This window comes from Lycorma delicatula, chromosome 1 (assembly GCF_047948215.1).
Source record: "Lycorma delicatula isolate Av1 chromosome 1, ASM4794821v1, whole genome shotgun sequence".
NCBI classification, from domain to species: Eukaryota; Metazoa; Arthropoda; class Insecta; order Hemiptera; family Fulgoridae; genus Lycorma; species Lycorma delicatula.
In genome coordinates, this window is record NC_134455.1 from 108,291,177 (window position 1) to 108,304,576 (window position 13,400).

General features: G+C 32.3%; 1 protein-coding gene across 9 annotated transcripts in view; it reads left to right on the forward strand.

Moving 5' to 3' along the window:
• The window catches only part of LOC142320913 (serine/threonine-protein phosphatase 6 regulatory ankyrin repeat subunit A-like), a 180,538-nt gene that overhangs the window by 99,804 nt on the left and 67,334 nt on the right, over window positions 1–13,400 (forward strand). For all 9 annotated transcript variants that reach the window (XM_075358932.1, XM_075358939.1, XM_075358953.1 and 6 more), the window contains exon 16: window positions 12,566–12,791. In XM_075358932.1, coding sequence (XP_075215047.1) covers window positions 12,566–12,791 — 226 coding nt within the window. The remainder of the gene's footprint in view (window positions 1–12,565; window positions 12,792–13,400) is intronic.

Consider the following 13,400-nt stretch of genomic DNA (forward strand, 5'->3'; position numbering starts at 1 on the left):
AAACAAAGTAAATTTAAGGAACGGTTTCGTTTTGGTAGTGAAAATATACTTTTTGAGAGAGGAATTTTTGCCAATAACTGAAGAAATGTAAGGAGGAGAGCTGACTCCCAGAATACAAATAGAGAGACTTCTTGTACAGGTGATCCAGGTTTCTAAAATGGAGTAGCAGAGGATTTTGAAGTTGATCGGAAATAATTTGTTAAATTTTCTTATGGTTAGGGTTCTTGGCAAAGTTCACAATTGGATAATTTTCCCATCTACAATACAGGAAATTAATAATCCTAAGTTAGATTGGCAGACACGTTTTTATCTGCCAACCACAGTAGTTGCATTGGACTGCATACAGATAGAAATAAAAAAGCAGCTGTCTACAGCGATGAGTATGTAAAAACCGGATGCTATGGTCAATGCTGATGAGAAATTTACAAATATACATTCAGATTGGCTCAGTAGCGTGCTTGATGGTAGGATATGAAGACATAGTTCCATTAGGAACATCATTTCTCAGTACAGTGGAAATGCTTATTTACATGGTGATTCTGACTGCAGAATATCTCCATTGCATATCACTCCATTTAAACCACCAAGAAATGCCATATAGTGCTGCTTCAATTTGATCCATGTCAGAGAGAGAGGGAGAGAGAGAGTAAGAGACTTCAGTTAAAGCAAAAGTTTCCAATTGTTTGTAATTGTGTTCAAGTTAATCTGGAAAATATTTCCAAAGTGATAATCATATGTGTTGTGCTGCATAACATTGCTAAGCACTTGAGTGACCCGTTTCCTTACGTTTTGGTAGACGGTGAGGTTAACCCACCGGGTTGGTCTACTGGTGAATGCGTCTTCCCAAATCAGCTGATTTGGAAGTCGAGAGTTCCAGCGTTCAAGTCCTAGTAAAGCCAGATATTTTTACACGGACTTGAATACTAGATCGTGGATACCGGTGTTCTTTGGTGGTTGGGTTTCAATTAACCACACATCTCAGGTATGGTCGAACTGAGAATGTACAAGACTACACTTCATTTACACTCATACACATCATCCTCATTCATCCTCTGAAGTATTATCTAAACGGTAAGTTACCGGAGGCTAAACAGGAAATAGAAAGACGGTGAGGTTATGAACATATTGGGGACAGCATGACAACAATGCACTATAGCTTGTGGTGAAGAGAAGGAGATGTTGAATTTCATATAATTTTTGTATATATAAAATTACATTTATAATTTATTTGTTATAAAAGTTTTTATAATAAGGTATAAAAATAAAATTAATTATAATATAAGTTTACAAAAATTATGGTAACAAAATTTAATAAAAAATATTAAATCCAAAATCACTTGTGCAAAAAGAAAATTATATCAAAAGAACAGTGAAAAATAATTATAATGAATCATTTTTATTTTTGGCTCACATACTTACACGCACTCTCTCTCTCTCTCACTCACTCACTCACTCACTCACTTACACACACAGACACACACACATACACACACAGAGAGAGTGAGAGAGAATAGCTAGTTGATTCTTTATATGTAACAGGTGATCTAAAAAGTAGTGAGCCTTTTGCATGCGAAATAGCATTCCAAATCTTAAGGTGTATGAGTCACAGTGGGTCAGGCTGAATGTTATTTGACAGCTGGCAGTTGAAGTTAGTAGGTGTGCAAAAATTTTTGGATTTCCTAAACTCAGATTTAAGGTATTATGCCATGAAGATGAGTGAACTTTCTGCAAAACTGCTTTACATTTTACAATTTTTTTTCAATAAAAGTACAAATGTTACACAGGCCTGTGAAGAAATTTGTGCTATTTATAGGCAAAATATGTTATCAAAAGCAACAGCCAAAAGATAGTTCAATCGCTTTCATTCTGGAAATTTGGATATCCAAGATGCTCCTCGCAATGGAGAACTAATCACAGATAAAGTGAAAGATATTCTGGCAAAAATCAAGGAAGACCGGTATTTAAGGAGTCATGACATCACCAATGACCTGATGATCTAAACATTCATCAACAAACAGTGTTAAACCATTTGGAGAAAGCTGGCTATAAAAAGAAGCTTAACATTTGGGTGCCATGTGATCTGAATCAGAAAAATTTACTTTATCAAATTTCTATCTGCGAATCTCCACTGAAACATAATGAAATCGAGCCATTTCTGAAGCAGTTGATCAAGAGTGATGAAAAGTGGGTAAGCTATGACAATGTACAAAAAAAATTGTGGTGGAAGTGAGAAGCTCTACAGTCAGTGACAAAGCCTACACTGATGCCCAGTAAGGTTATGCTGTGTGTTTGGTGGGATTGAAAGGGTATTATGCATACGAGCCGCTGCCACCAGGCAAAATGATATACTTTAGACCTATACTATCAACAATTATTGAGTTTGCACTAAGTAATTCAAAAGAAACAGCCTAAACTGGTCAACAAAAAAGATGTTGTATACCACACTGACAATGCCAGACCAAATACATCTTTAATGACCCATCAGAAACTGAGAGAACTTTACAGGGAGGTTATAATGTAGCCACCATATATCCTGGACCTGGTTCTGTCAGACTATTACTTGTTTCAGTCTCTGCAGAACTTCCTGAATGGTGTTATGTTAGTTTCAAAAGAAGCCTGTGAAAACCACATGTTACAATTTTTTACCAGAAACCACACAAGTTCTATAGCAATGGGATTATGGTGTTGCCAGAAAAATTGGTGCATATGTGATTTCATAGGTAGTGATAAATCTTTACCTTCATCAGTTTACATCAACTTTTTTACACAGAGTCTAGCATATGAGGTTGAAGGTAGTACTGTGTCTTCTGATATGGTTGTCTCTACTGATAAATAACTATTATTTTGCTCATTATTACCAACACTCATCAGTTCCTTTTTAAAAACTTTATTCGCACCTGCTGAAACACTTTCAGGCACTTTATATTTTATAAATACAGATATTTCTTCTTGGACAAATAACACCAAGAAATCTTTTTCCAAATCCTTTAATTTAATTGGTTTATTCCCACTTTCCTTTTAGTTAGTTTTCTTTTTTATCTGGTTTTTCATGTTGATCAATAGTTTATTCATTTGAGCAACACTGATTTCTTTCCCGAGAGTATTACTCTGTTATGCTATTCTATCTGGTAATTTTCTTCCACAACCTTTGGAGCTCTAGATTTTCAAAAGCAACAGTGTGTTATGTCAGCAAATTTACCAATTGTTTTTTCACAGTTTTCTTCTCATGTTCTTCAGCTTCATCAGATGATATGATTAAATTGATAAATATAAAGGACAGTAGTTCCCTTGATAAATATGAATAGATTGGTGCCAAAACTACCGACTTGGTAGAGGAGTGACATGGTTCAATCAACTGATGAAACCTGCACAGAAAGAGTGACACATGCACAATTGAAGCCAAAACCAAGATGTGTCTAAGCTTTAAGATATAATTATCATAGTAGAGTCGACTAAATTTTCTGGATTAGAGAGAATACAACTACCTATAAGCATCAGTTCAGCCACATCAAAATAAGATTATAAAGTCTAAGCACAAGATACTATTAAATAGATTCTACTTTTTATTCATTTCACCCACTGTAACCATTTGAAAAGTATTTCTTTATTCATCATCCATTGTTATAGTATTTCTGTACTGCAGCTGGTGGAATACTATATTTTAACCAAGGGTTTTTTCACTCAATAAAAATGTACATTAGTGGAACATATGAATAAAGGCATTCCTGAAAACAATATCCAGTATCATTTTACCTTCTTTTCTTCAGCATTTAATTCAGTTTTTTATTTACTCCATATTACCAAGATTTATACATATTTTTATTTCTTATAATACAGCTTATTGTAAATTAAATAATACAGGGATCCCTTGATTTATGCGGTTAATTCATTTCTGAAAATTGTCATGTAATTTAAAACTATGTAAATCAAAATTGTTTTCTCAAAAAAGATATACAGAACTGTACCATTGAATAGTATAGTATCTGTATGTATACATATTTAGTAGGCTAAATTTATAATTCTTTTTGTACATAGAAAACAGAATTTTTAGTCAGTTTGGCTAAACATGCTTTAATTAATAGAATATAAATCGAATCCACTACAGTAAATATGTTTCCGTACAGTACAGTACAGTATTGTAGAAACAAAGAAAAAATATAAGAATAATAAAGTACGAAAGGAAAATCATAAAACAGTTCAGTATTATTAAAAAAATAGTTACCCTAAAATAAATGTGTATAGGGTTAAATACAATAAGGAATATTAAAAAAGAACTTGTGATTTAGTTCAGTTTTTGTGTCTTGAAAAACTGTCCAGTTTACTCTGCTTTACTGTTAGTTGTAACTGATCTAGCACAATCTTGTAGCTCTTCATGTCACCTAACAGTCCATTTACAACTTTTTTGCTTCGTTCTCAATCAGGATCATTTTCAGTTACATAATCACAAAATCTTTTGATGTATCCTAAAGCCTCCTGTAATCCTTTTAGTGTTAATTGTGGCTGAAAAAATGGAGAATGAGGTAGAAGGTTCATCGCTGTCAATTTTTGTTGACCCTGATTTAAATGTGTCACTGCTACTCGAAATGTCATCTAACTACTCATTTGGTGACTTGTCTAGTGCTAACAAATCTTCACTTTCTAAAAGTTTATCTGCTTCCACAAGTTCATTTATATCTTCTGCATCAACTTCGAGTTCTGCACTGCTGGCAAGTTGCACAACTTCATTTTTAATAGTACCTGTAATTCCTTGTCCATTATTATCGAATGCAGTTTGATCATCTTGATACAGCTTGTGCCATACTCCACAAAGCGTACTGTCTTTGATTTCTTTTCAAGCTTCGCCAAATTGCATACAGCATGAAGGATGTGTTATATTTTTACAAAACATTCACAAATCACAGATCTCTTTGCTTGAACTGTTAGTCATGAAAACTATCTGAGAAAATGTTTGTGCAAGATAGTAAGCCTTGAATGTGGCTATCAATGATTGATCATATGGTTATATCAGTGATGTCAGATTTGCAGGCATATGAACAACTTTTACATGTGAATTAATTGCTTCCAATTCTCTGAGCTTGGATGTCCAAGAGTGTTACCGAGCAGTAAAAGGACTTTGTGTGCAATGTTGTTTCTTTGTTAAAAATGTTTGAGTTGCAGTATAAATCAGTTCTTAAAATAGTCAGAAAAAACACGCCTCGTTATCCATGCTTTTTGGTTGGATGTCCAATACACAGGAAGAGATTTTTTATTAATTCTTTAAAAACATGTGGATTTTCTGAGTGATATACAAGCAACAGTTTTAGTTTACAGCCTTCAATTAAAAGTATGAACGATCTTTAGATACTTTAAAACATGCGGGCATATGGTGTTCTTTTGCGATAAAAATACATTTAGGCATCTTTTTCCAAAAAATCACCTTTTAAATAGTTGTTGTGATGTGTATCCTCCTTCTTTCATGATAATCTGTAGATCTTTTTTGAATTTTTCTGCTTCTTTTTTGCATTGGCTGCTTCACCTTGAATCAAAATGTTATGCAGGTTTGAACATTTATTAAAATTTTCAAACCATCTTTTGCTTGGATTGAATGGGTTGATATCTTCAGCATGGTATTTAGGTCTTAATAGTTCATGCAAACTTAACGCTCTTTTACAAATAATAATAGTTGTCATGGGTATATATCATTGAGTACAATCTTCTATGAAAATGTTCAGTAGTTTTTCAAGTTCAACCATTAAAGGAGATCATAAATAAGACATTTGTGAAGCCTGAGGAGGAACAGCATTTTTTCCAGCAATGATAATTGTATCCTTATTTTTAATTATTGAATGAAATGTTGATTTAACAAGGCCAAGGTGATTTGCGATACCAATATTACATAAACCATCATCATGTTTTTTTACCTCCAACTTTGTCTCAAGAGTGATAGTTTTACTTTACTTTCTCATACGTTTGAGGTCAGACATAAATAAAAACATGAAAAATATAAAACAAAAAGGTAGTAAGTAAATAATTCACAATAAAATCCAAAAATATCTTGCACAATAAATTATAAATATTGTACATACTGTAGCCTTTTTATCATGCCTTGAACACAAACCGATCAGAATTATATACTGCACAGTAATATAACGTAATATAACATATTCTCTAAACAGCTAATGACTGATTGACTGTGATCATTAAAATGTTTATATATCAAAAACTTCATTATTACCAACCTAATACATTTCAGTACGATATTATTGAAAGGGAAAACCTGTTTCATTATTTATTGCATTACATGTGTATATAAGTCCATGTGTAATGTTTACCAAAAAACCTTTTTAAGAATTCTTCCACGAGCATTATTTTATACCTTATATACAGTAATTGAAACACCATGTTAATTTGAAACCACATCCACGTTAAGTCAAGAGACAGTGTTATAAAATCAACCGTGAAAATTCAAAATTGCATAAATCAAATCGCATTAAACCAAGGGATTACTGTACCTTTATTCAGGATTGTATTTTACAAAATAAGATTTTTTTTACTTCTTATGAAAATCATCTAAACCAAAAGGATACTAATTACTCTTCTTTATAAATTACATTTATAAGACAAACAACAAACTGACAAGAAATATGTTTAATCATAATTAAAAAGTTTTATTAATTAGATACACATTAGAAGTAAATACCATTTAATTTTAATATTTCACTGAAAGTGAGCATATTTTTTTTTAACTTATCTCTTGACATTTTATATCTTTGTGTTGCAATTACTGCCAAATGTGTTTTTCCAATTCATATGAAAACACTGTTTAGAAGGTTCTATCCCTTCTGCCTTCAGCCTCTCTAGCCCTTTCTATTTAATGAAAAAAATTGTGATGATATACTTACTTTTCAAAACGGATTCTCTCCTCAGGAGCAAGCAAAAAAATTAGTAGTATTTATTGCTGCCAGGCGCTTTAACCACTAGTTTCCCTTAGTAAACATAATTAAGCCATTCATTAAGTATGCCACATTTAAGCCATTCTCTTTCAAAATTTATTTTATGTTTAGGGACAAGCTAGAAACAACGTTGTCGAAGATGATCAAGCCTCTTTACATTTAAGAATTTTATTTTATTATATTCAAACAATTTTTTTCAAGACAATTCTACTTTCAGGGAGAAGTAAGAAACTTAGTGGTTTCAAAGTTTTTCAAGCCCATTTATTTCCAAACTGTCTAGGCCCTTGACGCCCCTTAAGGAAAAATAAAAAAGACAGGACACCTTTAAGGAAAAAAAAGACAAGTTTTAAAGTATTTTAAGGCCTATTGCCTTTCTACAGTCAAGCTTTTACAAGCAAAAGTCAAAGTAGTCAACTTTTTCTCAAAACAGAAGTACTACTACGAGGGATATGTTTAAAGTAAAGACCACCAGGAGATTTCTCTCCTTAAGGTTGGTGAACCTGTCTTGTTCATCGCCATGCTAGTAATGTACACACTGCATTGTTGTCTGTAAGTTGTCGCATTGTATCTTTGATTACATGTGAGTTATTATGTTATAAAATGAATAGGAAAATCGATGTTGTCGCTGACTTTGAAATATGTGGATTCATATGTTTTTTAATCCATCAAAACATTAAGCCGGCTGAAATACATAGGCAGTTAGTTGGTTGTTGTGTACATGATAATGTAATGATGAAAGAAATATCTGGAAATGGTGTGAAAGTTTTAAATAACAGAATTAATGTGCATGATGAAGAATGTTCAGGGAGGCCCTCGATAATCACTGAGAACTTGTTGAAACATGGTGATGATAAAATCAGAAAAGATTGTCATTCAACAATTTCCGACCTGACCCATCTTTTTTTTTTGATGTTTCAAGAGCTGTTACTGTTCGCATTTTTCATGACCATTTAGGCTTCATAAAGGTTTGTGCACGTTGGGTGCCACACGTCTTTAACGGAACATCACAGAAAAATCTTTTGAATTTTTGATGTGCTACATGGAAAAAGGTGATGAGTTCCTTAATTCAATAGTTATGCTGGCAATGAAACATGGATTTAATATTATGTGCCTGGGAGAAAACAGCAGTCATGTGAATGGCGTCATCCTCAATCATCAACCAGACCAGCAAAGGTCAAGCCGCAATCATTTGGATGCAAACTGATGGCAACAGTCTTTTGGGATTGGTTCAATATACTGCTGATTGATTTCATGCCACATGGGTCTATAAATGCAGAAGCCTACTGCAAAAGTCTACCTATGCTATGGCGCACCAATGAAAATCGGTGATGTGGTTGGCTGACCAATGGCGTCGTCCTGCTGCACGATAATGCAAGTCTGACACATGATTTAGTGAGAACATTTGGATGGGAAATTTACAGTCACCCACCATATAGTCCAGACTTAGCTTCTTCTGATTTGTTTGGGAAATTGAACGAATCTTTGAGTGGTAAGCAATTCACAGGTGATGATGAACTTAAAAATGCTGTTAACCAGTGGCGAAATGGACTGGTGGCAGAAGAATACGACAGGGGTATATTGAAGCTGCTGAATCGCTGCGATAAATGTCTTAATTCATGTAGCGATTATGTAGAGAAGTAAGTAGGTATGTAGTTAAAGAGAAATAAAAAATATTTATAAAGTTTTCAGAATACATTTTTTTACAATGAAACGGTTTTTATTTTAGAGATAACCTCATGTATGTATAATGTGAATAATTGTTTCATTATAAATTTCAATCATAAATTAAGAGTATTTAATATAGTAGTTAGGTTGGGTAGTGAATAGTGTATCTTGAAGACTAACTATAAAATTTTAACAGTCAGTTTATAGAATACTTGTTTTAATCCAGTCATTTATACAAGCTTCTGGGGTTTGATAGTGTTAATAATTGACTATTTGTATAGTGTAGTATATTTTAAATAATAGTGCAATTAATTAACTCGGTACATATTTGTGGTATAGCCTGATGCTTATATTAGTGAATTATTTAAAGTTCTGAATACCTCAAATATTTGCAACTGTTAAAAAAATTGAAATATATTGGGCTATTGAGAGATTCTGTAAGCATGATGAAGACCATCATAAATATGTTGCAGATCATTTTTTTGTACATCAAAAAATCTAATGCACAATAGTTAATTTGTTAACCTGTTTTTTATGATGCCATCTCCATCAGTTAATTATTTACCTTATTTATCATATAAAACCAGTGATGACAGTTTTAATGCAACTTGAATAGGAAGTTTATCTTAACTGAGACTGAAATACATTCTCCATCTAACAATTTTAATTTAATTTAGTCATTTATTTCAACAAACAAAATTAAAACAGCTAAACACAACACTCAAAATTTACAATAACATTGGTTTGAACCAATGTGAAATATTGTTGAACAAATATTGATATTGTTGTGAGATATTTGTGAACAAATGTATGTGTATTGTTTGTGAAAAAATATTTCATGATTTGTTTGCTCAGAATTCATGTTATTCATTTAATAGAAATTCTAGGATATAATATTTTAAATAACTTTTTCTATTTAAAACATATGTGAACATATACTTTGAAAAAAGATAGCTTGCCTAGTGAGATCCAATCCTAGTCTTCAAAGTAATAAATTCTTATGAATCTACATACTTAACTCAGTAGTCCTTCCATTGCTGGGTTTATATTTTTTTGCTTACTTGTGTGGAATTGCTATGCTGTCATGTTCATCATTGTGTCACATTGGGATAATTTCAGTGGAATCTTCAGTTTGAAGAACAAGGAAATCACAAGGAGCCTTGTAAGCCTCAGAAAGTCTATACTTAACCAAGAATATGATGGAATTACTAATATGATAGAATGTACTGGATTAAATGTGATGAATGGGGTAGGTATATGAGGTGCAGTTCAAAAGTAAGTGCCAATCAGTTATATAATGGGAACAGTTAAAAAATGAAAAAATTATTAATGGTTTCAAATACATATTTACTTTATTTTTCTATATAATCACAATTTCATTCCAAATATTATTGATATTTTGAAATAAGTTTCTTGAAACCCAGTACATAAAATTCTTCCACCTGGGATTGTATCCACTTTTGCACCAAGATTTTCAACTCTTCACTTTCCTCAAGTCATTGAGATGCAAACCAGTTTTTGAGGTGTAGGAAGAGATGGTAATCACTGAGTACGAGATCAGGATTGTAGGAGGAGGATGCTGAAAAATCTTCTACCTGAATTTTTAATTGTTTCTGTTGTTAATGCAGCAGTATACAGAAGTGTGTTATTGTAAAGATGAACAGTTCATGATCTCAGCATTCCCAGCATCAGTTTTGAATGGCACAACACAGTTTATAAAGTGTTTCACACTAGATTTACGTGATGGATGTTCCAGGTTCCTGAAATCAATCAAAAACCGCCTATCCTTTTGGTCTCAGAATACAGTTATACATACCATGGTTTTCTTTCAAAACTGGGCTTGTTTGAATTTTCTCAGTTTAGGTGAACTGGAATGATGCCACTGCATGGGTTGTTTCATCTCGACATTGACATATGAAATCTATGTTTTATCACCAGTGATTATATGAGAAAAAAATTTGTCCCCTTCATAGTTAACAGAAGCACATGCAGATGTCATTCTGTGATCTTTGTGAGCATTTATCAAAGTTTTTGGCACCCATCATGCATATAGTTTATGGTAGTATAGAGTATAAGTCATTATTCTCACAATGTTGTCTTTAAAACAGTTCTAGAGAAATATTACTAATTGTAAAGCAACAATTTTCTCTTGCTTTGTATTCACACATTCAACAAGATCATCTGTCTGGACACTAAGCCTGCTACTTCCCATTTCATTGTGAATATTTGAACAGCCTTCCTTAAACTGATGACACCACAGCCTTGCTTTTCGTTCACTCATTGCAGTAGGCCCATGTGTTTCGCGTAATAGATGGTGAATTTCAGCAGCAGTCCTCTTGCATTTAGAAATGTAATTGTTGATCTAACTTCACAACTGGTAGGATTTGTTAATACCGCACTCATTTTAACACACAGTCCCGCAAAAGCAAACAACATTGAACTGATGGCAATGTGGCAATTACATATCCAACAGACCACTTAAAGCTCTGTGCTTGCACAAACCAGTCAGTATTGCCAATTGCTATTTATAACTCATTAGCTCTTACTTTTGAACTGCCCCTTGTATTACCATGATGCAATTGTCAGTTGTATGATTTCCTTAGGCTTCATAAAGATAATGGCAGAACTTCTAAACAGTACTGACCTTTGGGTGCATATTAGTAATGACAACTCAGTGGTAGTTGAATAAAAAAATAATAATCAGCATCACTTTCATTTTGTTTCTCACTTCTCTTGTTTTTTTTTTTTGCCTTTGGATGATTGCAACTTCCACAGTGATGACTGAGCTTTGGTTTCTGGGTTAGACACATCCAAGATTCAGCACCGTCTTAAGGAAGTTAGGATCACCATTAGTATACTCCAGTGTAACATAAAACACTTAAAGTGAAAATAGCTTGGCACAAATTTTACAGAATTTCTGTGCATACTGAATTACCCATTAAAATCATGTGTATAGAACCATCATTATTCCCAATGTCATTTACAGTTTCTTGGATGGTCATTGATGATTTTCCATTATCAGATTTCACTCATTAATGACATTTGCTTATTACAGTGCTGATCACTTTCAATTGAAATTCTGCCATTTTGAAAATGGTTATCCCCCTCTTTAATTTGTACAAACCCCTTAAAAACTTCATTCCCAAAAGCCTAAGTATCTTATGAATTATTTCATTTTGAGACTTGCCAAGTTGTTTAATGCACAATCCATCATCATGTACAAAAAAAAATGATAATGTGATAAACAGTTTGTTACACTAACACATTCAATTGCTGCTGGGCTACAATTGACGTACTCTATGAGGTTAACAAAAAGGTACTATACTAAGTTTTGTCATTAAATTCAAATATATTTCAATAAAAACAATATTATTACAAGCTTTTTGAGCAGACTTTGTATTGCAGAGAAAGAGACATTGTTTATTACAAAAATTATTGAAATTGACTATTTTAAAAGAAATTGTTTTAAAAATATCTTTCATTTTACCATAAACTCTTTAACAGTTCAAGATGTGCGAACTTGATTGGAATTGGTAAGAATCAGGTTGACAGTTGAAACTAAAATTAAATCTGTACTTCAGTTTCTAGACTAGAAGGTGATTTTGTTCGTTATGATGATTTATTTTTGTAATTCTTTGATTTTTAATATTTGAATTACTTAAATGTTGTCTCTTAAGTTCAAAGAAGTTAAAAGTTGTAAACTTCTTCTTATTTTTTTTTTTTTTTAGTAATTTTCTGTACTTCCCTGCTGCACCTTTATTGCCTCTATGAACTGTAATGTAAAATAACCAAAATTAATTTGTTAATTTCATCACATTTATGATTTATTGTTCATTTTTTCATATACTAATTTAATAAATGATAAATTTATTTTATTTTTGTGGTATTTTAAGTTACATTAATTCTATACAAAATTCCTAAACCCGTGGAAATCAGTAAAATATTTTGGAATATGAACTGTTACACAGGTTGTATCTGGACATCAGGAGGTTGTTGAACTGCTTCTTGAACAAGGTGCTAATGTTATGTTTCAAGATAGTGGTGGTAAAACTGCTTTACATTTAGCAGCTGCATGTGGCCATGTCTCTTGTTGCAGTACATTGCTAGAACACTGTAAACCATCGCAGCGTGAACTATTACTTTTGTCTCAGGATAATCAGAACTGCACACCTCTACATTGGGCTTGCTACAATGGTATGGTTTTATTTTAGTACAACTTAGTGTTGCCAAATTTAGATAAAATTTCTGACCCCATCTTGCTGACATTTTTTTAAATCTTCACATAATTTTGTGAAAATTATCTAATTTTTCCTTACTTTACAAATTATTCTTCTTTTATTATTATTTTTTAATTTAAATTCTTCAAAATGTACCTTAACTAAGAATATAGAAAAAAAGTAATAATTCAACACTTAAACTGTTTTTAAAGTATTAATTTTTTTCATGCGTTTTATATCATTAATTTGTATATAATTTTGATATACAGAACAAATTGGTAAAAAAACCTGATTGGTGGATAATTCTCTCTCATCTCATATTCTTTCTTTCCCATTATCAGTTTTGTGATTTATGTCTGATCCTGCTTGATTATATCGGCTGGATCTTAAAACCTTAATGATAGAGCCCTACCATTTTCTTTTGGTGATACACTTACAGGTAAAGGGCTTGACTGATTCATTGGTGCCTGCAAAATAAGACCAATGACTGAAGTTTCCACATAATAAAAATAAATTAATAAAAAGTCAAATAGTCCAATTTTTTGTTTTGGCAATGATTGCTACAAATACAGGATTGAATGCCTTC